The sequence below is a fragment of the Sturnus vulgaris genome, unplaced genomic scaffold, assembly GCF_052056855.1.
Source record: "Sturnus vulgaris isolate bStuVul1 unplaced genomic scaffold, bStuVul1.hap1 Scaffold_844, whole genome shotgun sequence".
Lineage (NCBI taxonomy): Eukaryota > Metazoa > Chordata > Aves > Passeriformes > Sturnidae > Sturnus > Sturnus vulgaris.
This window is the reverse complement of record NW_028276732.1, coordinates 34,753-61,132: the sequence shown is the minus strand read 5'-3', so window position 1 is coordinate 61,132 and position 26,380 is coordinate 34,753. Positions and strand designations below refer to the sequence as shown.

At 53.8% G+C, this 26,380-nt stretch overlaps 2 protein-coding genes across 2 annotated transcripts; both read left to right on the top strand.

The window, feature by feature from the left end:
• Nucleotides 1–71: 71 nt before the first annotated feature.
• LOC148217395 (uncharacterized) lies at nt 72–5,856 on the top strand. Its single transcript, XM_088158679.1, has 3 exons — nt 72–94; nt 553–663; nt 4,342–5,856. Exons 2-3 carry the CDS (start codon nt 601–603, stop codon nt 5,353–5,355), a joined length of 1,077 nt encoding a protein of 358 aa, XP_088014805.1. The 5' UTR covers nt 72–94; nt 553–600; the 3' UTR covers nt 5,356–5,856.
• Nucleotides 5,857–6,730: 874 nt separating this feature from the next.
• On the top strand, nt 6,731–15,479 carry LOC148217394 (uncharacterized). Its single transcript, XM_088158680.1, has 10 exons — nt 6,731–6,758; nt 7,775–7,930; nt 8,329–8,860; nt 9,376–9,465; nt 10,080–10,181; nt 10,459–10,532; nt 11,253–11,344; nt 11,844–11,907; nt 12,924–13,069; nt 13,747–15,479. Exons 2-10 carry the CDS (start codon nt 7,782–7,784, stop codon nt 13,953–13,955), a joined length of 1,458 nt encoding a protein of 485 aa, XP_088014806.1. The 5' UTR covers nt 6,731–6,758; nt 7,775–7,781; the 3' UTR covers nt 13,956–15,479.
• Nucleotides 15,480–26,380: the final 10,901 nt, after the last annotated feature.

The window sequence follows — 26,380 nt, the reverse complement described above, 5'->3', positions numbered from 1 at the left end:
TGTGACAGTGTCCCCAAATGTCCCCAAATGTCCCCAAATGTCCCCAAATGTCACCTAAACCCAGCCCCGGGCACAGAGCCACCCCCTGCTGCAGGTGACAATGTCCCCAAATGTCCCCAATGTCCCCAATCCCCCACTGTCCCCTCAGTGTCCCCAATGTCCCTCAATGTCCCCAATGTCCCCAATCCCCCCAATGTCCCAAATGTCCCCAATGTCCCCAATACCCCCAATGTCCCTCAATGTCCCTCAATGTCCCCAATGTCCCCAATCCCCCCAATGTCCCAATGTCCCTCAATGTCCCCAATGTCCCCAATCTCCCAATGTCCCCCTCTGTCCCCAATCCCCCTGATTGTCCCCCAATGTCCCCAACCCCCCCAAATGTCCCCAATGTCCCCTCTGTCCCCAATGTTCCCAAATGTCCCCAATGTCCCCAACCCCCCAATGTCCCTCAATGTCCCTGATGTCCCCAACTCCCCCAATATCCCCAATGTCCCTCCATGTCCCCAATCCCCCAAATGTCCCCAATGTCCCCTCTGTCCCCTCTGTCCCCAGGGCTACCAGGTCCATGTCACCCCCAGCGTGCGGCCGTGTCCCCAGGACATGAGGGACATTGTCACCTGCTGTGGTGGCACCTTCCTGACAGAGCCACCACGGGAGCACAGGGTGAGGGGACACTGGGGACACTGAGGGACAGTGAGGGATTGGGGACACTGGGGACACTGAGGGGGACATTGGGGACATTGGGGACACTGAGGGGACACTGGGGGGGAGTGGGGGGACATTGGGGACATTGGGGACAGTGGGGACACTGAAGGGAGAGTGGGGGACATTGGGGACATTGGGGGGAGTGGAAACATTGGGGACATTGGGGACACTGAGGGGACATTGGGGACAATGGGGACAGTGAGGGATTGGGAACATTGGGGACAGTGGGGACATTGGTGACATTGAGGACATTGGGGACACTGAGGGGACATTGGGGACATTTGGGCGAATTGGGGACATTAATGGGGACACAGGGGACATTGGGGACAGTGGGGGATTGGGGACATTGGTGACATTGGTGACATTGGGGACACTGAGGGGACAATGGGGACTTTGTGGGGACAGTGGGGACAACGGGGACAGTGAGGGGACATTGGGGACAGTGAGGGATTGGGGACATGGGGAACATTGGGGACATTGTGGGGACACTGGGGGACATTGGGGACAATGGGGACATTGAAGGATTGAGACATTGGGGACATTTGGGCAGATTGGGGACATTAATGGGGACACTGGGGACACTGAGGGGACATTGGGGACATTGGGATTTTGGGGGTTTTTCCCGGGGTATTTGGGGCTTCTTGGGATTTTTGGGGATTTTTTGGGATTTTTTGAGGGCTTTGGGGTATTTTGGGATTTCTGAATTTTGGGATTTTTGGGATTTTTGGGGTTTTTGGGATTTTTTGGGGATTTTTGGGATTTTTTGGGGATTTTTTTTTGAGGGGTTTTGGGGTATTTGGGATTTCTGAATTTTGGGATTTTTGGGATTTTTGGGGTTTTGGGGATTTTTTGGGGATTTTTTTGGATTTTTTGGGATTTTTTGAGGGTTTTGGAGTATTTGGGATTTCTGAATTTTGGGATTTTTGGGGTTTTTTGGGATTTTTTGGGGGATTTTTGGAGATTTTTTTTTTATTTTTTTTGAGGGTTTTGGGGTATTTGGGATTTCTGAATTTTGGGATTTTTGGGATTTTTGGGATTTTTGGGTTTTGGGGATTTTTGGGGATTTTTGGGATTTTTTGGGATTTTTTTAAGGGTTTTGGGGTATTTGGGATTTCTGAGTTTTGGGATTTAGGGGATTTTGGGGGGTTTTTTGAGGGGTTTTGGGATTTTGGGATTTTGGGGATTTTTGGGATTTTGGGGATTTTTTGGGATTTTTTGGGGATTTTTTGGGATTTTTTGGAGGGGTTTTGGGGTATTTGGGATTTCTGAATTTTGGGATTTTTGGGATTTTTGGGGTTTTGGGGATTTTTTGGGATTTTTGGGGATTTTTTGGGATTTTTTGGAGGGGTTTTGGGGTATTTGGGATTTCTGAATTTTGGGATTTTTGGGATTTTTTGGGATTTTTTTTGAGGCTTTTGGGGTATTTGGGGTTTCCCACTGGATTTTTTTTGGGGGTTTGTAACTGAAATTTTTGGGATTTTTTTTGTTTCTCTATGGGGTTTTGGGGATTTTCTCGTGGGGTTTTGGGGTTTTTTTTGTTTTTGGGTTTTTTTTTTTACCAGGAGTTTTTGCATTTTTGGGGGTTTTTTTGGGTTGTTTCTGCCTGGATTTTGGGATTTTTTTGGGGTTATTTTTGGGTTTTGGGGTGTTTGGGGTTTTTTTCCTGAGTTTTGGGTTTTTCTTGGGGTTTCTCTTTTGTTTTTTTGGATTTTTTTGGATTTTTTGGGTTTCTCACCAGGATTTTTTGCACATTTCCTGGAGTTTTTGGGGTTTTTTATGGGGATATTTTTGCATTTTTCTCTGGGGTTTTGGGGATTTTTTGGGGATATTTTTGTGTTTCTCTCTGGGGTTTTGGGGATTTTTGGGGGGAGTTTTTGGGGTTTTTTTTTGCATTTTTCTCTGGGTTTTTGGGGGGATTTTTGGATATTTTGGAGTTTCTCTCTGGATTTTTGGGGTTTTTGGGTATTGGGGTTTTTTTCTCTTTTTTTCTCTCTCTGGGTTTTGGGGGTTTGGGGGTTTTTGGGGGAATTTCGGGGGTTTTTTTGTTTGTTTTTTGTTTTTTTGTTTTGGGTTTTTGTTTTTTTTTTTTTTTCTCACTGGGTTTTTGGGGATTTTGGGGATATTTTGGGGTTTTTCTCTGGGTTTTGGGTATTGGGGTTTTTTCTCTCTTTGTCTCTGAGTTTTGGGGTTTTTTGTTTTTTTTGGGGGAATTTGCTTTTTTGTTTTTTGTTTTTTGTTTTTTTTTAGTTTCTCACTGGGTTTTGGGGGAGTTTTTGGGGTTTTTTTGCATTTCTCTCTGGGTTTTGGGGGATTTTTGGGATATTTTTGCATTTCTCACTGGGGTTTTTTTGGGATTTTTGGGATATTTTTGGGTTTCTCACTGGGTTTTTTTGTGGATTTCTGGGATATTTGGGTTTTTTCGGGATTTTTGGGATATTTTTGCATTTCTCACTGGGTTTTTTGGGATTTTTTTGGGGATTTTTTTTGTGTTGCTCACTGGGTTTTGGGGTTTTTAAGGGGAGTTTTGGGTTTTTTTTTTGCATTTCTCACTGGATTTTTTTGGGATATTTTGGGGTTTCTCACTGGGGTTTTTTTTTACTTTTAGGATATTTTTACATTTCTCACCTTTTTTGTGGATTTTTAGGACATTTTTGCATTTCTCACTGGGTTTTTTGGGGATTTTTGGGTTATTTTTGTGTTTCTCTCTGGGTTTTTTGGGGGGTTTTGGGGTTTTTTCTTTGTGTTTTGGGGTTTTGGGTTTTTGGGGGGGAATTTGGTTTGGGGGTTTTTTTTTTTCGTTTTTTTGGGTTTTTTTTTAGTTTCTCACTGGGTTTTGGGGGATTTTTGGGATATTTTTGCATTTCTCACTGAGCTTTTTGGGATTTTGGGGATATTTTGGGTTTTTTTCGGGATTTTTGGGATATTTTTGGGGATTTTTTTTGTTTTTCTCACTGGGTTTTGAGGTTTTAGGGGGGAGGTTTGGGGTTTTTTTTTTGTGTGTTTCTCTCTGCATTTTTGGGATATTTTTGTGTTTCTCTCTGGATTTTTGTGGATATTTGGGATATTCTTGTGTTCCTCTCTGGGGTTGATTTTGATTTTTGGTTTATTTTTGTGTTTCTCACTGGTTTTTTTGGGATTTTTTGGACATTTTTGCATTTCTCACCGGGTTTTTTTAAATATTTTTACATTTCTCACCGGGGTTTTTTTTTATATTTTTACATTTCTCACCGGGTTTTTTTTAATATTTTTACATTTCTCACCAGGTTTTTTTTGGATATTTTTACATTTCTCACCGGTTTTTTTTTTTTATATTTTTACATTTCTCACCAGGTTTTTTTTTATATTTTTACATTTCTCACCAGGTTTTTTTTTTATATTTTTACATTTCTCACCGGGTTTTTTTTTATATTTTTACATTTCTCACCAGGTTTTTTTAATATTTTTACATTTCTCACCAGGTTTTTTTTTATATTTTAACATTTCTCACCGGTTTTTTTTGGATATTTTAACATTTCTCACCGGGGTTTTTTTTGGGATTTTAACCACATTTTTGCACTTCTCACCGGGTTTTTATTTTTTTTTAATTTTTTTTTCATTTCTCACTTTTTTTTAATTTTTTTTTTTTTTTTTCCCCAGCCCGGTGTTCTGATCCTTTCCTGTCCCCAGGATCGCCCCCTCTGGGCTCCGTTCGTGGCCGCGGGGCTCCCGCTGCTCTCGGCCGAGCTGCTGCTCTCGGGGGTGCTCAGACAGCGCCTCCAAATCTCCCCCTTCCTTCTCACCCCCCTAAATCCCCCAAATCCCACCCCAAAAATCCCAAATCCCGCCCCGAAACACCGAAATCCCGCGCAGGACAGCAAAAAAAAACGCTCGGAAAACTCGGAATTCCGAGCGAAAATCAAAATATTCCCCGCAAAAAGCTCCGAGTTCCGCCGGGAAAAAAACAAGTTCAGCGGAAAAAAAAGCAAATTCTGCCCAAAAAAACCCAAATTCTGCCCAAAAAACCCCAAATTCCGCCGAAAAAAAACAAAATTCCACCCAAAAACCCCCAAATTCCGCCCCAAATCCCGCCCAAAAAAACCCAAATTCGGCCCAAAAAACCCCAAATTCCACCCCAAAAACCCCAAATTCCACCCAAAATACCCCGAATTTCACCCCAAAAACCCCAAATTCCACCCAAAAAAACCCAAATCCCGCCCAGAAAACCCCAAATTCCTCCCAGAAATCCCAAAATTCCCAAAAGCAAAAAACCTCAAATCCCACCCCAAAAACTCCGAACCACCCCCGGGATGCCCCCAACCCCAATTTTGGGGTCCCGAATTCCCCCCTGGACCCCCCCCAGGAGCTCCCCAGGACTCGGAGCGGGCGGAGACCCCCCCCAAATTCAGGGACCCCCCAAAAATCCCCAAATCCGCCCCAGAAAACCCCAAATCCCCCCCAGAAAACCCCAAATCCCCCCCAAAAAACCCCAAATCCCCCCCCAAAAACCCAACCCCGTCCTTGCCCCAATTCTGGGGACTCCACCCCCCCCCCGAGCCCCCCCCGGACCCGGAGTGGGCGGAGACCCCCCCAAAATCCCCCCCAAAAAACCCCAAATTCAGGGAACCCCCCAAAAACCCCAAATCCACCCCAAAAAAACTCAAATCCCCCTAAAAAAGCCCCAAAACGGCGCCGGCGTCGCTCCGAGGATTCCGACCCCGATTTTGGGGTTCAGGAGCCCCCCAGGACCCGGAGCCGCCGGGGACCCCCCCAAAATCCCCCCCAAAAAACCCCAAATTCAGGGAAACCCCAAAAATCCCAAAATCCTCCCCAAAAAACTTCAAATCCACCTCAAAAAAACCCCCAAACCTCCAACCCCAATTTTGGGGTTCCAAATTCCCCCCTGGACCCCCCCCAGGAGCCCCCCAGGACCCGGAGCGGGCGGAGACCCCCCCCAAATTCAGGGACCCCCCAAAATTCCCCAAATCCGCCCCAAAAAGCCCCGAAACGGCCCCAAAATGCCCCAAATTCCACCCAAAAGAGACCCCGGGGTTCCCCCACCCCAAATTTTGGGGTCCCCGAGCCCCCCCCGAGCCCTCCCCGCACCCGGAGCCGCCTGAGACCCCCCCGGGACCCCCCAAAATCCCGGGGGACCCCAATAAAGTGAATTCGGGGTTTTGGATTTCGGGGGATTTGGGGGATTTTTTTGGGGGAAAAAAAATCCCGAGTTTTGGGGGTGGGAGATCCGGGGAGGTGGGGACAATTTTGGGGGCCCCAGGGGGGGTTGGGGACATCGGGACCCCCTTTGGGGACATTTTGGGGACATCAAGGGACGCTTTTGGGGACCCCCCTGGGGACTTTGGGGAAATCGGGGATCCCTTGGGGACCCTCTTGGGGGCACTTGGGACCCCCCGAGGACACCAAGGACCCTTTTGGGGACATTTTTGGGACATCGGGAACCCCCTCGAGGACACCTGGGGACTTTAGGGACACTTTGGGGACATCTGGGACCCCCCTGGGGACATTGGGGACCACCCTTGGGAATGTGGGGACACTTTGGGGACACTTTTGGGATATCAGAGACCCCCGGCCCCCCCCCCCCCTCCCCCCCCCCCCCCCCCCCCCCCCCCCCCCCGCCCATCGAGGACCCCCCTGAGGAAACCGGTGACACTTTTGGGGACGCCCGACTCTGGGGACATTTTGGGGACATTCGTGACTCCCCATGGGAATTTGCGGACACCAGGGAACTTTAAAGGGATCCCTTATGGAAACTTCCGCCTTTAGCCCCGCCCCCTTCACACTCAGCCAATCAGCGCTCCCGTGGCTGAGCAAAGCAGCCAATAGCGTTGCGGGAGGGGCGGGACTTCCGGTATCATGGGAACGCGCCGGCCAGGTCGCCATGGCAGCGGCTGCGGCGCTTCCGGGTTCTCGTTCTGCCGCTCTCAGCCAATCAGCGCTCGCGGAGCGCTGTGAAGCAGCCAATGGCGATTCAGGAGGGGCGGGAGCGGCGTTGCCATGGGGACGGGCCCGGACGGTTGCCATGGCAACGGGAGCGGCCGGGCCAGAGGCGGGAAAAGGTAAAAATGGAACGGAATAAAAAACGGGAATTGGTGTGGGACGGGAGACTGGGAGGGAACTGGGAGGGAAGATTTCCCCTTCCAGGACCCCATTTCTCCCCTCAGGCCCCTATTTCCCCTTGCAGGACCCCAATTACCCCCTCAGGACTCCATTTCTCCTCTCAGGACCCCATTTATCCCCTTAGAACCCCATTTCCCCTTCCAGGACTCCATTTCCCTCCTCAGGATACCATTTCTCCTTCTAGGACCCCATTTCTCCTCTCAGGATCCTATTTCCCTTTCCAGGGCCCCAGTTACCCCCTCAAGACCCCATTTCTCCTTCCAGGACCTTATTTTTCCTTCAGGACTCCATTTCCCCTCTCAAGATCCCATTTCCCCTTCTAGGACCCCATTTCTCCTTCCAGGACCCAATCAGCCCCCTCAGGATCCCATTTCCCATTCCAGGTAGAACCCATTTCTCCTTCCAGGACCCCATTTACCCCCTCACGACCCCATTTACCCTTCCAGGACCCCATTTTCCACCTCAGGACCCCCATTTACCCTTCCAGGACCCTTTAGCCCCGCCTCCAAGCTCTGATTGGCCCATTCACCTCCCTGTAGCCCCGCCCACCCCTCCCCTACACGGCCTCCCATTGGTCAGCGGGGGGGGGAGGGACCCGGGAGCCGCCGCCTCTGATTGGCTGAGGGGAGAGCGCGGGAAAGCGGCGGCGGGGGCGCCTTCCCGGCGTGCACCGCGGGGAGGGTGAACTGGGAGGAACTGGGGGGAACTGGAAGGTACTGGGAGAGACTGGGATGGAAATAGGAGAGACGGGGATCAACTGGGATTGACTGGGAGAGACTGGGATGAACTGGAAAGGGAGAGGGAGGGACTGGGATGAACTGGGAGAGACTGGGATGGAACTGGGAGAGACTGGGATGGAACTGGGAGCGATTGGGACGAACTGGGAGGGACTGGGAGGTTACTGGGACTGAGGACAGCCTATACTGGTCCTTACTGGGAACTGTCCCTTCCACAGGTCGCCGATGGCCAAGCCCTGCCTGGACCCTCCCAGTGCTCCCAGTAACTCCCAGTGCTCCCAGTTCCCCCCTCCCAGTAACTCCCAGTGCTCCCAGTTGCCCCCTCCCAGTATGGGGGGGCTCATCCCCCCGTCCCACTTCGTGCTGCGCTCCAGGTGAGGCTCCCAGTAACCTCCCAGCAACTCCCAGTGCTCCCAGTAACTCCAGATAATTCCCAGTACTCCCAGTATCCTCCATTCCCCAATCCCAGTACTCCCAGTATCCCCTATTCCCCTTTCCCAGTAACTCCCAGTGCTCCCCAGTATCCCCCATTCCCCCTCCCAGTGCTCCCAGTAACCCCAGCCCACCCTCCCAGTGCCCTCCCCGTGCTCCCAGTATCTTCCCTTCCCTCATCCCAGTGCTCCCAGTAACCCACATTCCCCATTCCCAGTGCTCCCAATAACCCCCAGTCCCAGTGTTTCCAGTATCCCCCATTCCCCAATCCCAGTGCTCCCAGTAACCCCAGTCCCCCTCCCAGTATCCCCCATTCCCAGTAACCCCATTTCCCGCACAGATCCCTGGGGGCGGAGCTTGGGGACGGAAAGGGGCGTGGCCATGACGTGGAGCTGAAATCTCTGAGGGGGCGGAGTCAAAGCCTGGAGGCGGCGCTTGTAATGGAAAAGGGGCGGAGCCAAAGCCTGGAGGCGGAGCTCAATGCCCTGAGGGGGCGGAGCCAGCGATTGGAGGAGGAGCTTGAAAAGGAAAGGGGGCGGAGCCAACGCCTGGAGGCAGAGCTTGAAAAGGAAAGGGGGCGGAGCCAAATCCTGGAGGCGGAGCTTGAAAAGGAAAGGGGGCAGAGCCAAAACCTGGAGGCGGAGCTTGAAAGGGAAAAGGGGCGGAGCCAAAGCCTGGATGCGGAGCTTGAAAAGGAAAAGGGGCGGAGCCAAAGCCTGGAGGCGGAGCTTGGACAGGAAAAGGGGCGGAGCCAAACAATGGAGGCGGAGCTGGAGGCGGAAAAGGGGCGGAGCCAAATCCTGGAGATGGAGCTGGAGGCGCTGAGGGGGCGGGGCCATGGAACGGAGGGGGTGGAGCCAAGCCCGGAGCAGGTGAGGCCTCCCAGTCACTCCCAGTAACTCCCAGTAACAGCTCCCAGTAACAGCTCCCAGTGCTCCCAGTCTCACCTGTCTCAGGTGTTCTGGGTTTGTCTTGGGGCCAGAGCCGCCCCAGAAAGGACCTGGGACACACCTGGGACACACCTGTGTGGGGGGGAGCTGGGGACACTTGAGGGACATTGGGGACAGCTGAACACACCTGGGGGACTAAAGCACACCTGGGGATACACCTGGGACACACCTGGGGACATTTGGGGGACCTGGGGACACACCTGGGACTCACCTTGGGGGGACATTGGGGACACACCTGGGTACATTTGGGAGACCTGGGGGTACCTGGGGACACTGGGGACACACCTGGGGGACACTGGGGACACACCTGGGGGTGCCCCAGGTGTGCTTGGGGCTGTCTCAGGTATATTCGAGGTGCTTCAGATGAGACTTGTGGGGTTCCCCAGGTGTATTTGGGGTCTCTCAGGTGTGTTCAGTCTCACCTGTGCTGTCCCCAGGTGCTCCTGGCCCGCTGGCGACAGAAGGTTTTCCAGCTGCTGCTGCAGGTGAGGCTGCACCAGAGCCAGGAGCTGCGGCTGCACGGACAGGTAAGGGCACACCTGGGACAGGTGAGGGGACACTGGGACAGGTGAGATCCTGGAACACCTGGGACAGGTGAGGGGACATAGGGGACACCCCACACCTGCGACAGATTACACAGGTAAGACCCCACACCTGGGACAGGTGAGACCCCACAGGTGATACCAACCCCACCCTGGGGGACCCTCCTGGGTCACCTGTGTCCTTTTGAGGGTCACCTGGACACACCTGGGCTCACCTGTGTCCCTCAGGGATGTCATCTGTGTTCCCCCTGTGTCACACCTGTGTCACACCTGTCTCACCTGTCCCAGGTGCGCTCTCTGGGTGCTGCAGTGATGTCTCACCTGTCTCTGTCTCTCACCTGTGTCTCACCTGTTACACCTGTCTCACCTGTCCCAGGTGTGCTATGTCTCACCTTTGTCTCACCTTTGTCTCACCTTTGTGTCACCTGTGTCTCACCTGTCCCAGGTGTGCTATGTCTCACCTTTGTCTCACCTTTGTCTCACCTGTGTCTCACCTGTCCCAGGTGTGCTGTGTCTCACCTGTGTCTCACCTGTCCTAGGTGCGCTCTCTGGGTGCTGCAATGATGTCACACCTGTCTCACCTGTCTTACCTGTCCCAGGTGCGCTCTCTGGGTGCCGCAGTTGCCGCCGGGTCCCGCCAGGTGTCGCTGTTGGAGCTGCGGCTGCGCCGAGGGGAGCAGGAGCTGAGGGGGGAGAGACAGGTGAGACACACCTGGGACAGGTGAGACACACCTGGGACACACCTGGGACAGGTGAGACACACCTGGGACACACCTGGGACAGGGAAGGGGACAGGACACACCTGGGACAGGTGAGAGACAGGACAGGTGACATTGGGGACACACCAGGGACAGGGGAGAGACACACGTGGGACAGGTGAGGGGACATTTGGAGACACACCTGGGGACACACCTGGGGACACACCTGGGGACACACCTGGGGACACCTGGGGCCATTCTGGGGCCGTTCTGTGTCCAGGCCCTGTCCCAGGAGCGGCTCCGAGCGGAGGCGGCCGAGAAGGAACTGGGGAAACTGGGCCAGGCCCTGAGCCGGTACTGGGGGAACTGGGAGGGACTGGGATGGAACTGGGAGGGAACTGGGATGGACTGGGAGGGAACTGGGATGGAACTGGGATAAACTGGGATCGACTGGGATAAACTGAGAGGGACTGGGATAAACTGGGATGGACTGAGATGGGACTGGGAAGGACTGGGATCAAACTGGGAAGAGACTGGGATGGGACTGGGATCAAACTGGGATGGACTGGGATCAAACTGGGATGGACTGGGAGGGACTGGGATGGACTGGGAGGGACTGGGATGGGACTGGGAGGGACAGGGATGGGACTGGGAGGGACAGGGATCAAACTGGGATGGACTGGGATCAAACTGGGAGGGGACTGGGATGAACTGGGAAGAGACTGGGAGGGGACTGGGATCAAACTGGGAAGAGACTGGGAGGGGACTGGGATCAAACTGGGATGAACTGGGAGGGAACTGGGATCAAACTGGGATGAACTGGGAGGGACTGGGGAGGGGACTGGGATCAAACTGGGACGGACTGGGATGAACTGGGAGGGGACTGGGATGGACTGGGAGGCACTGGGATGGACTGGGAGGCACTGGGATGAACTGGGATGGGACTGGGATGGACTGGGATGAACTGGGATGAACTGGGATGGACTGGGAGGCTCTGGGATGGACTGGGATGAACTGGGATGAACTGGGATGGACTGGGAGGCTCTGGGATGTCGCTGTCCCTGTCTGTCCCAGGCTCGTGCTGGCCCTGGCCGATGTCACCGCGGCTCTCGGGGCTCTGGGGACGCTGAGCGAGCGCCTGGGACGGGCCCGGAACCGACTGAGGGGTCAGCGACACCTGGGGACACACCTGGGGACACACCTGGGGACATTGGGGACACACCTGGGGACACTGGGGACACACCTGGGGACACAGCTGGGGACATCGGGGACACACCTGGGGACATTGGGGACACACCTGGGGACACTGGGGACACACCTGGGGACACAGCTGGGGACATCGGGGACACACCTGGGGACATCGGGGACACACCTGGGGACATTGGGGACACTGGGGACACACCTGGGAACATTGAGGACACACCTGGGGACGTTGGGGACACTGAGGGGACATTGGGGACACTGCAGGGACACCTAGGGACGCACCTGGGGGACATTGGGGGTGGTGGGGACACTGTGGGGACATTGGGGACACCTGGGGGACACCTTGAGAGGGGCTGGGGACACCTTGGGGACACTTTGGGCTGGTGGGGACACCGTGGGGTGGTTGGGGACGCTGCGGTGGCAGTGCCACTGTCCCTGTCCCAGTGTCCCCTCTGTCCCCAGCGCTGGTGACATCGGGACGGCTCCGGTGGCAGCGGGAGCCGGAGGGGACAGCGAGGGACGGCGGGTGAGTGACACCGGGGTGGCACTGGGGACATCAGGGGGGTGGCACTGGTGACATTGGGGTGGCCCTGGGGACATCAGGGGGGTGGCACTGATGACACCGGGGTGGCACTGGTGACACCGGGGTGGCACTGGGGACATTGGGGTGGCACTGGGGACATCAGGGGGGTGGCACTGGTGACATTGAGGTGGCACTGGTGACATTGAGGTGGCACTGGGGCACTGAGGTGGCACTGGGGACATTGGGGTGGCACTGGTGACATTGGGGTGGCACTGGGGGCATTGAGGTGGCACTGGGGACATCAAGGGGGTGGCACTGGGGACATTGGGGTGGCACTGGGGGTACTGAGGTGGCACTGGGGACATTGAGGTGGCACTGGGGGCACTGAGGTGGCACTGGGGACATTGGGGTGGCACTGGGGACATCGGGGGGTGGCACTGGTGACATTGGGGTGGCACTGGGGACATTGGGGTGGCACTGGGGGTACTGAGGTGGCACTGGGGGCACTGAGGTGGCACTGGTGACATTGGGGTGGCACTGGGGACATCGGGGGGTGGCACTGGTGACATTGGGGTGGCACTGGGGGCACTGAGGTGGCACTGGGGACATTGGGGTGGCACTGGGGACACTGAGGTGGCACTGGGGACATCAGGAGGTGACCCTGGTGACATTGGGGTGGCACTGGTGACATTGGGGTGGCACTGGGGACATCAGGGGGGTGGCACTGGTGACAGTGAGGTGGCACTGGGGACACTGAGGTGGCACTGGTGACATTGGGGTGGCACTGGGGGCACTGAGGTGGCACTGGGGACATCAGGAGGTGACCCTGGTGACATTGGGGTGGCACTGGTGACATTGGGGTGGCACTGGGGACATCGGGGGGTGGCATTGAGGGCACTGAGGTGGCACTGGGGACATCGGAGAGTGGCACTGGTGACATTCAGGTGGCACTGGTGACATCAGGAGGTGACCCTGGTGACATTGGTGACACGGTGGCTTTGTCCCCTCCCTGTCCCCAGCGCGGTGGCCCCGCAGGTGACATCAGAGCAGCCCCGGGGGTGGCACCCAAGGGACACCGGGGGTGGCTCTGTCCCCAAAGTGTCCCCCCCGTGTCACCCCCGGGCCACCAAGGGCGGGGACAGGACCCGGCCACGCCCGGACACAGGTGGGTGTGGCACCAAGTGTCCCCAGATGTCCCCAAGTGTGTCCCCAATGTCCCCAAATGTCGCTAAATGTGTCCCCAAAGGTTCCTGAATGTCCCTAAATGTCCCCAAATGTCCCTAAATGTGGCCCCAGTGTCTCCAAATGTCCTTAAATGTCTTCAAATGTGTCCCCAATGTGTCCCCAAATGTTGCTAAATGTCCCTAAATGTGTCCCCAATGTGTCCCCAATGTTCCCAATGTGTCCCCAAATGTTCCCAAATGTGTCCCCAATGTGTCCCCAAATGTTCCTAGATGTCCCTAAATGTGTCCCCAGTGTCCTCAAACGTCCCCAAATGTGTCTCCAATGTCCCCAAATGTCCCAGAATGTCCCCAAAGGTCCCCAGTGTCCCCTCAGTGTCCCCAAATGTCCCCAGATGTGTCCCTGATGTCCCCAAGTGTGTCTCCACTGTGGCCTCATTTTCCCCAGTGTTCCCAAATGTCCCCAAAGTGTCTCTGAGTGTCCCCAAATGTCCCCAGAGGTCCTTTCAATGTCCCCTCACTGTCCCCAGTGTCCCCTCAGTGTCCCCAATGTCCCCTCAGTGTCCCCAATGTCCCCTCAGGGTCCCCAGTGTCCCCTCACTGTCCCCAATGTGCCCTCAGGGTCCCCAATGTCCCCTCAGTGTCCCCAGTGTCCCCTCAGGGTCCCTGGCCCCGTTGCTGACTCAGCTCCAGGCCCTCGGTGCCGCCATACTTGGGGACAGCGGTGACGTCATCGGGGGGGCAGCGGTGACGTCATCGGGGAGCAGTGACGTCGTTGAGGGACCAGTGACATCGTCAGAGAGCGGTGACATCATCAGGAAGAGATTACGTCATCAGGGAGCGGTGATGTTATTGGGGGGACACCGGTGACATCATCAGGGAACAGTGATGTCATTTAGGGACTGGTGACGTCACCAGGATGAGATTACGTCATCGGGAAGTGGTGACATCATCAGGAAGAGATTACATCATATGGGAGTGATGACATCAGTGATGGCACAGTGATAACTGTGACGTCACTGGGGTGATGATGACGTCACAGCAATGACAGCAACGCCGTGATGACATTGATGACGTCACTGTGGCACTGGCGGTGTCACAACAACCATGATGATGTCACAGCAATGGCAGTGACATCATGGTGACATTGATGACATCACAGCGACATTGACAATGCCACAACTGTGCTGGTGACATCACAACGATGGCGGTGATGTCACAGAGATGGCGATGATGTCATAGTGACTCCAATGACATCATTGTGACAGTGACGTCACAGCAATGGCGATGACGTCACAATGGTGACAATGATGTCTCCGTGATCATGATGATGATGATGTCCCAGATATGATGTCATGGTGACGCTGATGACATCACAGTGATATTGACGACGTCACAGCAGCGGCAATGATGTCACAATGACGACGATGACATCACAGCGATGACGTCACGCCTCTTTCTCAGCCCTGGCTTGGTGTCACTTTGTCACCGCCCAGCCCCCGATGTCCCCAAAGCCACCACGAGCGGCCCTGAGGGTCCCCAAAGAGTCCCTGAGGGCCCCAGGAGGTGCCTTGGGGTCCCCAAAGTGTCCCAGAAATGTCCCCAAGGTGTCCCCAAGGCGTCCCCAGTGCCAACAGCAGTGCCCGGTATAACCTGGGGACAGACATGGGGACATCCCAGTCCCTCCCAGTTCATCCCAGTTCCCTCCCAGTCTCCCGTCCCACACCAATTCCCGTTTTTTATTCCGTTCCATTTTTACCTTTTCCCGCCTCAGGCCCGGCCGCCCCCGTTGCCATGGCAACCGCCCAGGCCCGTCCCCATGGCAACCCCGCTCCCGCCCGTTCTGCATCGCCATTGGCTGCTTCACAGCTCTTCGCGAGCGCTGATTGGCTGAGAGTGGCAGAGGGCGGGAATGAGGACCCGGAAGCGCCCTCACTTGCCATGGTGACCTGGCCCGCGTGCTGCCATGGTAACGGAATTTCCGCTCTGCTATTGGCTGTTTACTCCTGCACGACAGCGCTGATTGGCTGGGGATAGAAGGGGCGGGGCCGAATCAATCCAGCATGAACTGGGCTGAACTGGGAACTGGGATGAACTGGGACCAGAACCCTGAAATGGGAACTGGGACCAGAATCCTGAACTGGGATGAACTGGGAGCGATCCCAAACCAGTAGAGGGGATAAACTGGGAACTGGGATGAACTGGGATCAGAGCCCTGAACTGGGAACTGGGGCAGACTGAGACAAGAGCCTGAACTGGGATGAACTGGGATGAACTGGGATGAACTGGGCTGCACTGGTGTCACGGCGAGCGCAGCCACAACAAAACGTTTGGGCTCAGAGTTTTGAGGGTTAAATTTAATTTATTTAAAAATAAAGGCACGGGAAGGACAAAGTTCAGAAGAACGGAGAACAGGATGGACTGGGATGGAACTGGGATGGACTGGGATGGGCTGGGATGGACTAGGAGGGACTGGGATGGGCTGGGCCCTTTGGCTGCTCCGTTCAGGGCTCGGCCTCGGCTTGCCAGGACTTGTGGCCACCAAAGCAGTGCTGGGAACTGGGATGGACTGGGATGGACTGGGAGGGACTGGGAAGTGGAAGGAGCTGGACTGGGCTTGGAATTGGGGAACTGGGCTGGACTGGGAGTGGGTTGGGAACTGGGATGCACTGGGAACTGGGCTGGAGTGGGAACTGGGATTAACTGGTGTGGACTGGGAACTGGGATTGACTGGGAACTGGAATGGACTGGAACTGGGAACAGGGGATGGGATGGGACTGGACTGGGAACTGGGTTGGACTGGGAACTGGGATCTGGGATGGACTGGGAATTCTGAACTGGGATGGACTGGGAACTGGGATTAAGTTTGGACTGGGATGAACTGGAGACTGGGAACTGAGATGCACTGTAACTGGGAATGGGATGAAATGGGAATTGTGAAAGGGATGAACTGCTAACTGGTATGGACTGGAACTGGGATGGACTGGAATCTGGGAATGAGATGAACTGGTAACTGGGATGGACTGGAACTGGAGACTGGGAACTGGGATTGACTGGGAGTAGAACCTGAACTGGGATCAGAGCCCTGAATTGGGAACTGGGGCAGACTGAGACAAGAGCCTGAACTGGGATGAACTGGGATGAACTGGGCTGCACTGGTGTCACGGCGAGCGCGGCCACAACAAAACGTTTGGGCTCAGAGTTTTGAGGGTTAAATTTAATTTATTTAAAAATAAAGGCACGGGAAGGACAAAGTTCAGAAGAACGGAGAACAGAATGGACTGGGATGGACTGGGATGAACTGGGATGGACTAGGATGGACTGGGCTGGGCTGGGCCCTTTGGCTGCTCCGTTCAGGGCTCGGCCTCGGCTTGCCAGGACTTGTGGCCACCAAAGCCAAGGCAGCGCAGGCACGGCAGGGATGGGCTGGTCTGGGCTCTGAGCCAGATCTACAGCTGGGCTGGGAACTGGGATGGACTGGGATGGACTGGGAGCTGGGAACTGGGATGAAATGGGAACTGGAATGGATTGGAACTGGGAATGGGATGGACTGGGATGGAATAGGCTGGACTGGGGACTGGTAACTGGGATGGACTGGGAGAAGAAGCTGAACTGGAACAAGAGCCTGAACTGGGAAGGACAGGGATGAACTGGGACCAGAGCCTTGAACTGGGATGGAATGAGATGGACTGGGATTAACTGGGATGGCCTGGGATTAACTGGGACCAGAGCCCTGAACTGAGATGAATTGGGGTGTAATTAACATTAATTAATGATAATTGACTTTAATTAATGAGTTAATGACAGAGCTGCGCACAGGATTAATCTCAAACAAACACACCCAATTAGCAATAATTAGGTTTTGGTGATTTTAATTGACATTAATTAGTTACTGGTGTTTGTAATTGACATTAATTAGTTAATTACAGGGCACACCTTGTGCTTGCCCTGGCAGGGCTTGTGGCCACCAAAGCAGTGCTGGGAACTGGGATGGACTGGGAGGGACTGGTACGGACTGGGAAGTGGAAGGAACTGGACTGGGCTTGGAATTGGGGAACTGGGCTGGACTGGGAGTGGGTTGGGAACTGGGATGCACTGGGAACTGGAATTGACTGGAACTGGGAACAGGAGATGGGATGGAACTGGGTTGGACTGGGAACTGGGTGGGACTGGGAACTGGGATCTGGCATGGACTGGGAAGTCTGAACTGGGATGGACTGGGAACTGGGATTGACTTTGGACTGGGATGAACTGGAGACTGGGAACTGAGATGGACTGGAACTGGGAATGGGATGAAATGGGAATTCTGATGGACTGGGGACTGGGATGAACTGGAAATTGTGAAAGGGATGAACTGGTAACAGGGATGGACTGGAAACTGGGATGAACTGGAACTGGGGACTGGGAACTGGGATTGACTGGGAGTAGAACCTGAACTGGGATCAGAGCCCTGAACTGGGAACTGGGGCAGACTGAGACAAGAGCCTGAACTGGGATGAACTGGGATGAACTGGGATGAACTGGGCTGCACTGGTGTCACGGCGAGCGCAGCCACAACAAAACGTTTGGGCTCAGAGTTTTGAGGGTTAAATTTAATTTATTTAAAAATAAAGGCACGGGAAGGACAAAGTTCAGAAGAACGGAGAACAGAATGGACTGGGATGGACTGGGATGGAACTGGGATGGACTGGGATGGACTGGGCTGGGCTGGGCCCTTTGGCTGCTCCGTTCAGGGCTCGGCCTCGGCTTGCCAGGACTTGTGGCCACCAAAGCCAAGGCAGCGCAGGCACGGCAGGGATGGGCTGGGCTGGGCTCTGAGCCAGATCTACAGCTGGGCTGGGAACTGGGATGGACTGGGATGGACTGGGAGCTGGGAACTGGGATTGAGTGGGGACTGGGCTGGAGTGGGAACTGGGAAATGCCGTGGACCTGAACTGGGCTGGACTGGAAATGGGACTGGGGATGGGATGAACTGGGAACTGTGAATGGAATAAACTGGGAATGGGATGGAGTGGGAACTTGGAACCAGGATGGACTGGGTTAGACTGGGAGCTGGGAACTGGGATGGACTGGGAGAAACTGGGATGGACACAAATTCCTAAATTCCAGCTCCAACACAAATTCCTGTTTGCACTGAATTCCTGAGCCAGCCGAGGGATTTCCAAGGAACTGGGATGGACTGGGATGGACTGGGATGGAACTGGAACTGGGAACTTGGATGGACTGGGATGGACTGGGAACTGGGCTGGAGCAGGAGCTGGAATGAACTGGGAAGGACTGGGAGCTGGGAATGGGTTGAACTGGGAATAGGATGGAGTGGGAACTTGGAACCAGGATGGACTGGTCTGGACTGGGGGTAACTGGAATCTGGGATGGACTGGGAATTCTGGACTGGGAAGTGGGATTGGCTTTGGATTGGGATGAACTGGAAACTGGGAATGGGATGAACTGGGATGAACTGGAAACTGGGAATGAGATGAAATGGGAACTGGGATGGACTGGAAACTGGGAATGGGATGGACTGGAAACTGGGAATGGGATGAACTGGGATGAACTGGAAACTGGGAATGGGATGGACTGGAAACTGGGAATGGGATGAACTGGGATGAACTGGAAACTGGGAATGGGATGGACTGGGAAATGGGAATGGAATAAACTGGGAATGGGATGGAGTGGGAACTTGGAACCAGGATGTACTGGATGAGACTGGGAGCTGGGAACTGGGATGGACTGGGAGGGACTGGAAACTGGGATGGACGGGGAATTCTGAACTGGGATGGATTGGGAAGTGGGATTGACTTTGGACTGGGATGAACTGGAAACTGGGAATGGGATGAAATGGTAACTGGGATGAACTGGAAACTGGGAATGGGATGGACTGGAACTGGGGACTGGTAACTGGGATTGACTGGGAGAAGAACCTGAACTGGAATAAGAGCCTGAACTGGGAAGGACAGCAATGGACTGGGATGAACTGGGGACTGGGAAGGACAGGGATGAAGTGGGACCAGAGCCCTGAACTGGGATGGACTGGGAGGGACTGGGATGAACTGGAATGGGAACTGGGATGGACATGGATGGGCTGTGAGCTTGAAACTGGAATGGGCTGAGAGCTGGGAACTGGGACCAGAGCCCTGAACTGGGAACGGGCACCACAGCCTGGACTGGGATGAACTGGGATATCGTTAACATTAATTAATTGTAATGAACATTAATTAATGAGTTAATGACAGAGCTGTGCACAGGATTGATCTCAAACCAACACCCCCAGCACAGCCACACCATCGGTGTTTGTAATTGACATTAATTAGTTACTGGTGTTTGTAATTAATTCGTTAATTAGTTAATCATAGGGCACACCTTGTGCTTGCCCTGGCAGGGCCTGGGGCCACCAAACCAGTAGAGGGAACTGGGATTGGCTGGGCTGAACTGGGAGGGATTTCCAAGGAACTGGGATGGGCTGGGAACTTGGAACTGGGATTGAGTGGGGACTGGGCTGGAGTGGGAACTGGGAAATGCCGTGGACCTGAACTGGGCTGGACTGGAAATGGGAACTGGGGATGGGATGAACTGGGAACTGTGAATGGAATAAACTGGGAATGGGATGGAGTGGGTTAGACTGGGAGCTGGGAACTGGGATGGATTGGGATGGACACAAATTCCTAAATTCCAGCTCCAACACAAATTCCTGTTTGCACTGAATTCCTGAGCCAGCCGAGGGATTTCCAAGGAACTGGGATGGACTGGGAGGGACTGGGATGGACTGGGAACTGGGCTCGAGCGGGAGCTGGGATGAAATTGGAAGGACTGGGAGATGGGGATGAGATGAACTCAGAATGGGATGAACTGGGAATGGGAGGGAGTGGGAACTTGGAACCAGGATGGACTGGGTTAGACTGGGAGCTGCGAACTGGGAGGGACTGGGAACTGGAATCTGGGATGGACTGGGAATTCTGAACTGGGATTGACTTTAGACTGGGATGAACTGGAGATTGGGAATGAGATGGACTGGAAGTGGGAATGGGATGAAATGGGAACTGGGATGGGATGGGACTGGGATGGACTGGGAACTGGGATCTGGCATGGACTGGGAATTCTGAACTGGGATGGACTGGGAACTGGGGACTGGGAACTGGGATTGACTGGGAGTAGAACCTGAACTGGGATCAGAACCCTGAATTGGGAACTGGGGCAGACTGAGACAAGAGCCTGAACTGGGATGAACTGGGATGAACTGGGATGAACTGGGCTGCACTGGTGTCATGGCGAGCACGGCCACAACAAAACGTTTGGCTCAGAGTTTTGAGGGTTAAATTTAATTTATTTAAAAATAAAGGCACGGGAAGGAAAAGTTCAGAAGAACGGAGAACAGAATGGACTGGGATGGAACTGGGATGGAACTGGGATGGACTGGGATGGGCTGGGCCCTTTGGCTGCTCCGTTCAGGGCTCGGCCTCGGCTTGCCAGGACTTGTGGCCACCAAAGCCAAGGCAGCGCAGGCACGGCAGGGATGGGCTGGGCTGGGCTCTGAGCCAGATCTACAGCTGGGCTGGGAACTGGGATGGACTGGGATGGACTGGGAGCTGGGAACTGGGATTGAGTGGGGACTGGGCTGGAGTGGGAACTGGGAAATGCCGTGGACCTGAACTGGGCTGGACTGGAAATGGGAACTGGGGATGGGATGGACTGGGAACTGTGAATGGAATAAACTGGGAATGGGATGGAGTGGGAACTTGGAACCAGGATGGACTGGGTTAGACTGGGAGCTGGGAACTGGGATGGACTGGGAGAAACTGGGATGGACACAAATTCCTAAATTCCAGCTCCAACACAAATTCCTGTTTGCACTGAATTCCTGAGCCAGCCGAGGGATTTCCAAGGAACTGGGATGGACTGGGATGGACTGGGATGGAACTGGAACTGGGAACTTGGATGGACTGGGATGGACTGGGAACTGGGCTGGAGCAGGAGCTGGAATGAACTGGGAAGGACTGGGAGCTGGGAATGGGTTGAACTGGGAATAGGATGGAGTGGGAACTTGGAACCAGGATGGACTGGATTAGACTGGGAGCTTGGAACTTGGATGGACTGGTCTGGACTGGGGGTAACTGGAATCTGGGATGGACTGGGAATTCTGGACTGGGAAGTGGGATTGGCTTTGGATTGGGATGAACTGGAAACTGGGAATGGGATGAACTGGGATGAACTGGAAACTGGGAATGAGATGAAATGGGAACTGGGATGGACTGGAAACTGGGAATGGGATGGACTGGAAACTGGGAATGGGATGAACTGGGATGAACTGGAAACTGGGAATGGGATGGACTGGAAACTGGGAATGGGATGAACTGGGATGAACTGGAAACTGGGAATGGGATGGACTGGAAACTGGGAATGGGATGAACTGGGATGAACTGGAAACTGGGAATGGGATGGACTGGGAAATGGGAATGGAATAAACTGGGAATGGGATGGAGTGGGAACTTGGAACCAGGATGTACTGGATGAGACTGGGAGCTGGGAACTGGGATGGACTGGGAGGGACTGGAAACTGGGATGGACGGGGAATTCTGAACTGGGATGGACTGGGAAGTGGGATTGACTTTGGACTGGGATGAACTGGAAACTGGGAATGGGATGAAATGGTAACTGGGATGAACTGGAAACTGGGAATGGGATGGACTGGAACTGGGGACTGGTAACTGGGATTGACTGGGAGAAGAACCTGAACTGGAATAAGAGCCTGAACTGGGAAGGACAGCGATGGACTGGGATGAACTGGGGACTGGGAAGGACAGGGATGAAGTGGGACCAGAGCCCTGAACTGGGATGGACTGGGAGGGACTGGGATGAACTGGAATGGGAACTGGGATGGACATGGATGGGCTGGGAGCTTGAAACTGGAATGGGCTGAGAGCTGGGAACTGGGACCAGAGCCCTGAACTGGGAACGGGCACCACAGCCTGGACTGGGATGAACTGGGATATCGTTAACATTAATTAATTGTAATGAACATTAATTAATGAGTTAATGACAGAGCTGTGCACAGGATTGATCTCAAACCAACACCCCCAGCACAGCCACACCATCGGGGTTTGTAATTGACATTAATTAGTTACTGGTGTTTGTAATTAATTCGTTAATTAGTTAATCATAGGGCACACCTTGTGCTTGCCCTGGCAGGGCCTGGGGCCACCAAACCAGTAGAGGGAACTGGGATTGGCTGGGCTGAACTGGGAGGGATTTCCAAGGAACTGGGATTGAGTGGGGACTGGGCTGGAGTGGGAACTGGGAAATGCCGAGGACCTGAACTGGGCTGGACTGGAAATGGGAAGTGGGGATGGGATGAACTGGGAACTGTGAATGGAATAAACTGGGAATGGGATGGAGTGGGAACTTGGAACCAGGATGGACTGGGTTAGACTGGGAGCTGGGATGGACTGGGACAAACTGGGATGGACTGGGATGGACACAGATTCCTAAATTCCAGCTCCAACACAAATTCCTGTTTGCACTGAATTCCTGAGCCAGCCGAGGGATTTCCAAGGAACTGGGATGGACTGGGAGGGACTGGGATGGACTGGGAACTGGGCTGGAGCGGGAGCTGGGATGAACTGGGAAGGACTGGGAGCTGGGGATGAGATGAACTGGGAATGGGATGGAGTGGGAACTTGGAACCAGGATGGACTGGGTTAGACTGGGAGCTGGGAACTGGGATGGACTGGTCTGGACTGGGAGGGACTGGGAACTGGAATCTGGGATGGACTGGGAATTCTGAACAGGGATGGACTGGGAACTGGGATTGACTTCGGACTGGGATGAACTGGAGATTGGTAACTGAGATGGACTGGAACTGGGAATGGGATGAAATGGAAACTGGGATGGACTGGGAACTGAGATGGACTGGAACTGGGAATGGGATGAAATGGAAACTGGGATGGACTGGGAACTGAGATGGACTGGAACTGGGAATGGGATGAAATGGAAACTGGGATGGACTGGGAACTGAGATGGACTGGAACTGGGAATGGGATGAAATGGAAACTGGGATGGACTGGGAACTGAGATGGACTGGAACTGGGAATGGGATGAAATGGAAACTGGGATGAACTGGGAATGGGATGAAATGGAAACTGGGATGAAATGGGAACTGAGATGGACTGGAACTGGGAATGGGATGAAATGGGATGAACTGGACACTGGGAATGGGATGAAATGTTAACTGGGATGGACTGGAAAATGGGAATGGGATGAACTGGGATGAACTGGACACTGGGAATGGGATGGACTGGGAACTGGGATGAAATGGTAACTGGGATGGACTGGAAAATGGGAATGGGATGAACTGGGAACCGGGATGAACTGGAACTGGGAATGGGATGAAATGGAAACTGGGATGGACTGGGAACTGAGATGGACTGGAACTGGGAATGGGATGAAATGGGAACCGGGATGAAATGGGAACTGAGATGGACTTGAAACTGGGAATGGGATGAACTGGAAACTGGGAATGGGATGAACTGGAAACTGGGAATGGGATGGACTGGAAACTGGGGAGGACTGGTAAGTGGGATGAACTGGAAACTGGGAATGGGATGAAATGGAAACTGGGATGGACTGGGAATGTGATGGACTGGGAACTGGGATGAACTAGAAACTGGGAATGGGACTAAATAGGAACTGGGATGGACTGGAAAATGGGAATGGGATGAACTGGGATGAACTGGAAACTGGGAATGGGATGAAATGGTAACTGGGATGGACTGGAAAATGGGAATGGGATGAACTGGGATGAACTGGAAACTGGGAATGGGATGAAATGGTAACTGGGATGGACTGGAAAATGGGAATGGGATGAACTGGGATCAACTGGAAACTGGGAATGGGATGAAATGGTAACTGGGATGGACTGGGAACTGGCAATGGGATGAAATGGGAACTGGGATGAACTGGGATGAACTGGAAACTGTGAATGGAATAAACTGGGAATGGGATGGAGTGGGTTAGACTGGGAGCTGGGAACTGGGATGGATTGGGATGGACACAGATTCCTAAATTCCAGCTCCAACACAAATTCCTGTTTGCACTGAATTCCTGAGCCAGCCGAGGGATTTCCAAGGAACTGGGATGGACTGGGAGGGACTGGGATGGACTGGGAACTGGGCTGGAGCGGGAGCTGGGATGAAATTGGAAGGACTGGGAGATGGGGATGAGATGAACTCAGAATGGGATGAACTGGGAATGGGATGGAGTGGGAACTTGGAACCAGGATGGACTGGGTTAGACTGGGAGCTGGGAACTGGGATGGACTGGTCTGGACTGTGAGGGACTGGGAACTGGAATCTGGGATGGACTGGGAATTCTGAACTGGGATTGACTGGGAACTGGGATTGACTTTGGACTGGGATGAAGTGGAGATTGGTAACTGAGATTGACTGGAACTGGGAATGGGATGAAATGGGAACTGGGATGGGATGGGACTGGGATGGACTGGGAACTGGGATCTGGCATGGACTGGGAATTCTGAACTGGGATGGACTGGGAACTGGGGACTGGGAACTGGGATTGACTGGGAGTAGAACCTGAACTGGGATCAGAGCCCTGAATTAGGATGTGGGGCAGACAGACAAGAGCCTGAACTGGGATGAACTGGGATGAACTGGGCTGCACTGGTGTCACGGCGAGCACGGCCACAACAAAACGTTTGGGCTCAGAGTTTTGAGGGTTTAAATTTAATTTATTTAAAAATAAAGGCACGGGAAGGACAAAGTTCAGAAGAACAGAAAACAGAATGGACTGGGATGGACTGGGATGGAACTGGGATGGACTGGGCTGGGCTGGGCCCTTTGGCTGCTCCGTTCAGGGCTCGGCCTCGGCTTGCCAGGACTTGTGGCCACCAAAGCCAAGGCAGCGCAGGCACGGCAGGGATGGGCTGGGCTGGGCTCTGAGCCAGATCTACAGCTGGGCTGGGAACTGGGATGGACTGGGATGGACTGGGAGCTGGGAACTGGGATGAAATGGGAACTGGAATGGATTGGAACTGGGAATGGGATGGGCTGGAACTGGGAACTGGGATGGACTGGGAGAAGAAGCTGAACTGGAACAAGAGCCTGAACTGGGAAGGACAGGGATGAACTGGGACCAGAGCCTTGAACTGGGATGGAATGAGATGGACTGGGATTAACTGGGGTGGACTGGGATGAACTGGGACCAGAGCCTTGAACTGGGATTCACTGGGATTAACTGGGATGGCCTGGGATTAACTGGGACCAGAGCCCTGAACTGAGATGAATTGGGGTGTAATTAACATTAATTAATGATAATTGACTTTAATTAATGAGTTAATGACAGAGCTGCGCACAGGATTAATCTCAAACAAACACACCCAATTAGCAATAATTAGGTTTTGGTGATTTTAATTGACATTAATTAGTTACTGGTGTTTGTAATTGACATTAATTAGTTAATTACAGGGCACACCTTGTGCTTGCCCTGGCAGGGCTTGTGGCCACCAAAGCAGTGCTGGGAACTGGGATGGACTGGGAGGGACTGGTACGGACTGGGAAGTGGAAGGAACTGGACTGGGCTTGGAATTGGGGAACTGGGCTGGACTGGGAGTGGGTTGGGAACTGGGATGCACTGGGAACTGGAATTGACTGGAACTGGGAACAGGAGATGGGATGGAACTGGGTTGGACTGGGAACTGGGTGGGACTGGGAACTGGGATCTGGCATGGACTGGGAAGTCTGAACTGGGATGGACTGGGAACTGGGATTGACTTTGGACTGGGATGAACTGGAGACTGGGAACTGAGATGGACTGGAACTGGGAATGGGATGAAATGGGAATTCTGATGGACTGGGGACTGGGATGAACTGGAAATTGTGAAAGGGATGAACTGGTAACAGGGATGGACTGGAAACTGGGATGAACTGGAACTGGGATGGACTGGAATCTGGGAATGAGATGAACTGGTAACTGGGATGGACTGGAACTGGGGACTGGGAACTGGGATTGACTGGGGGTAGAACCTGAACTGGGATCAGAACCCTGAATTGGGAACTGGGGCAGACTGAGACAAGAGCCTGAACTGGGAACTGGGATGAACTGGGATGAACTGGGATGAACTGGGCTGCACTGGTGTCATGGCGAGCGCAGCCACAACAAAACGTTTGGGCTCAGAGTTTTGAGGGTTAAATTTAATTTATTTAAAAATAAAGGCACGGGAAGGACAAAGTTCAGAAGAACAGAGAACAGAATGGACTGGGATGGAACTGGGATGGAACTGGGATGGA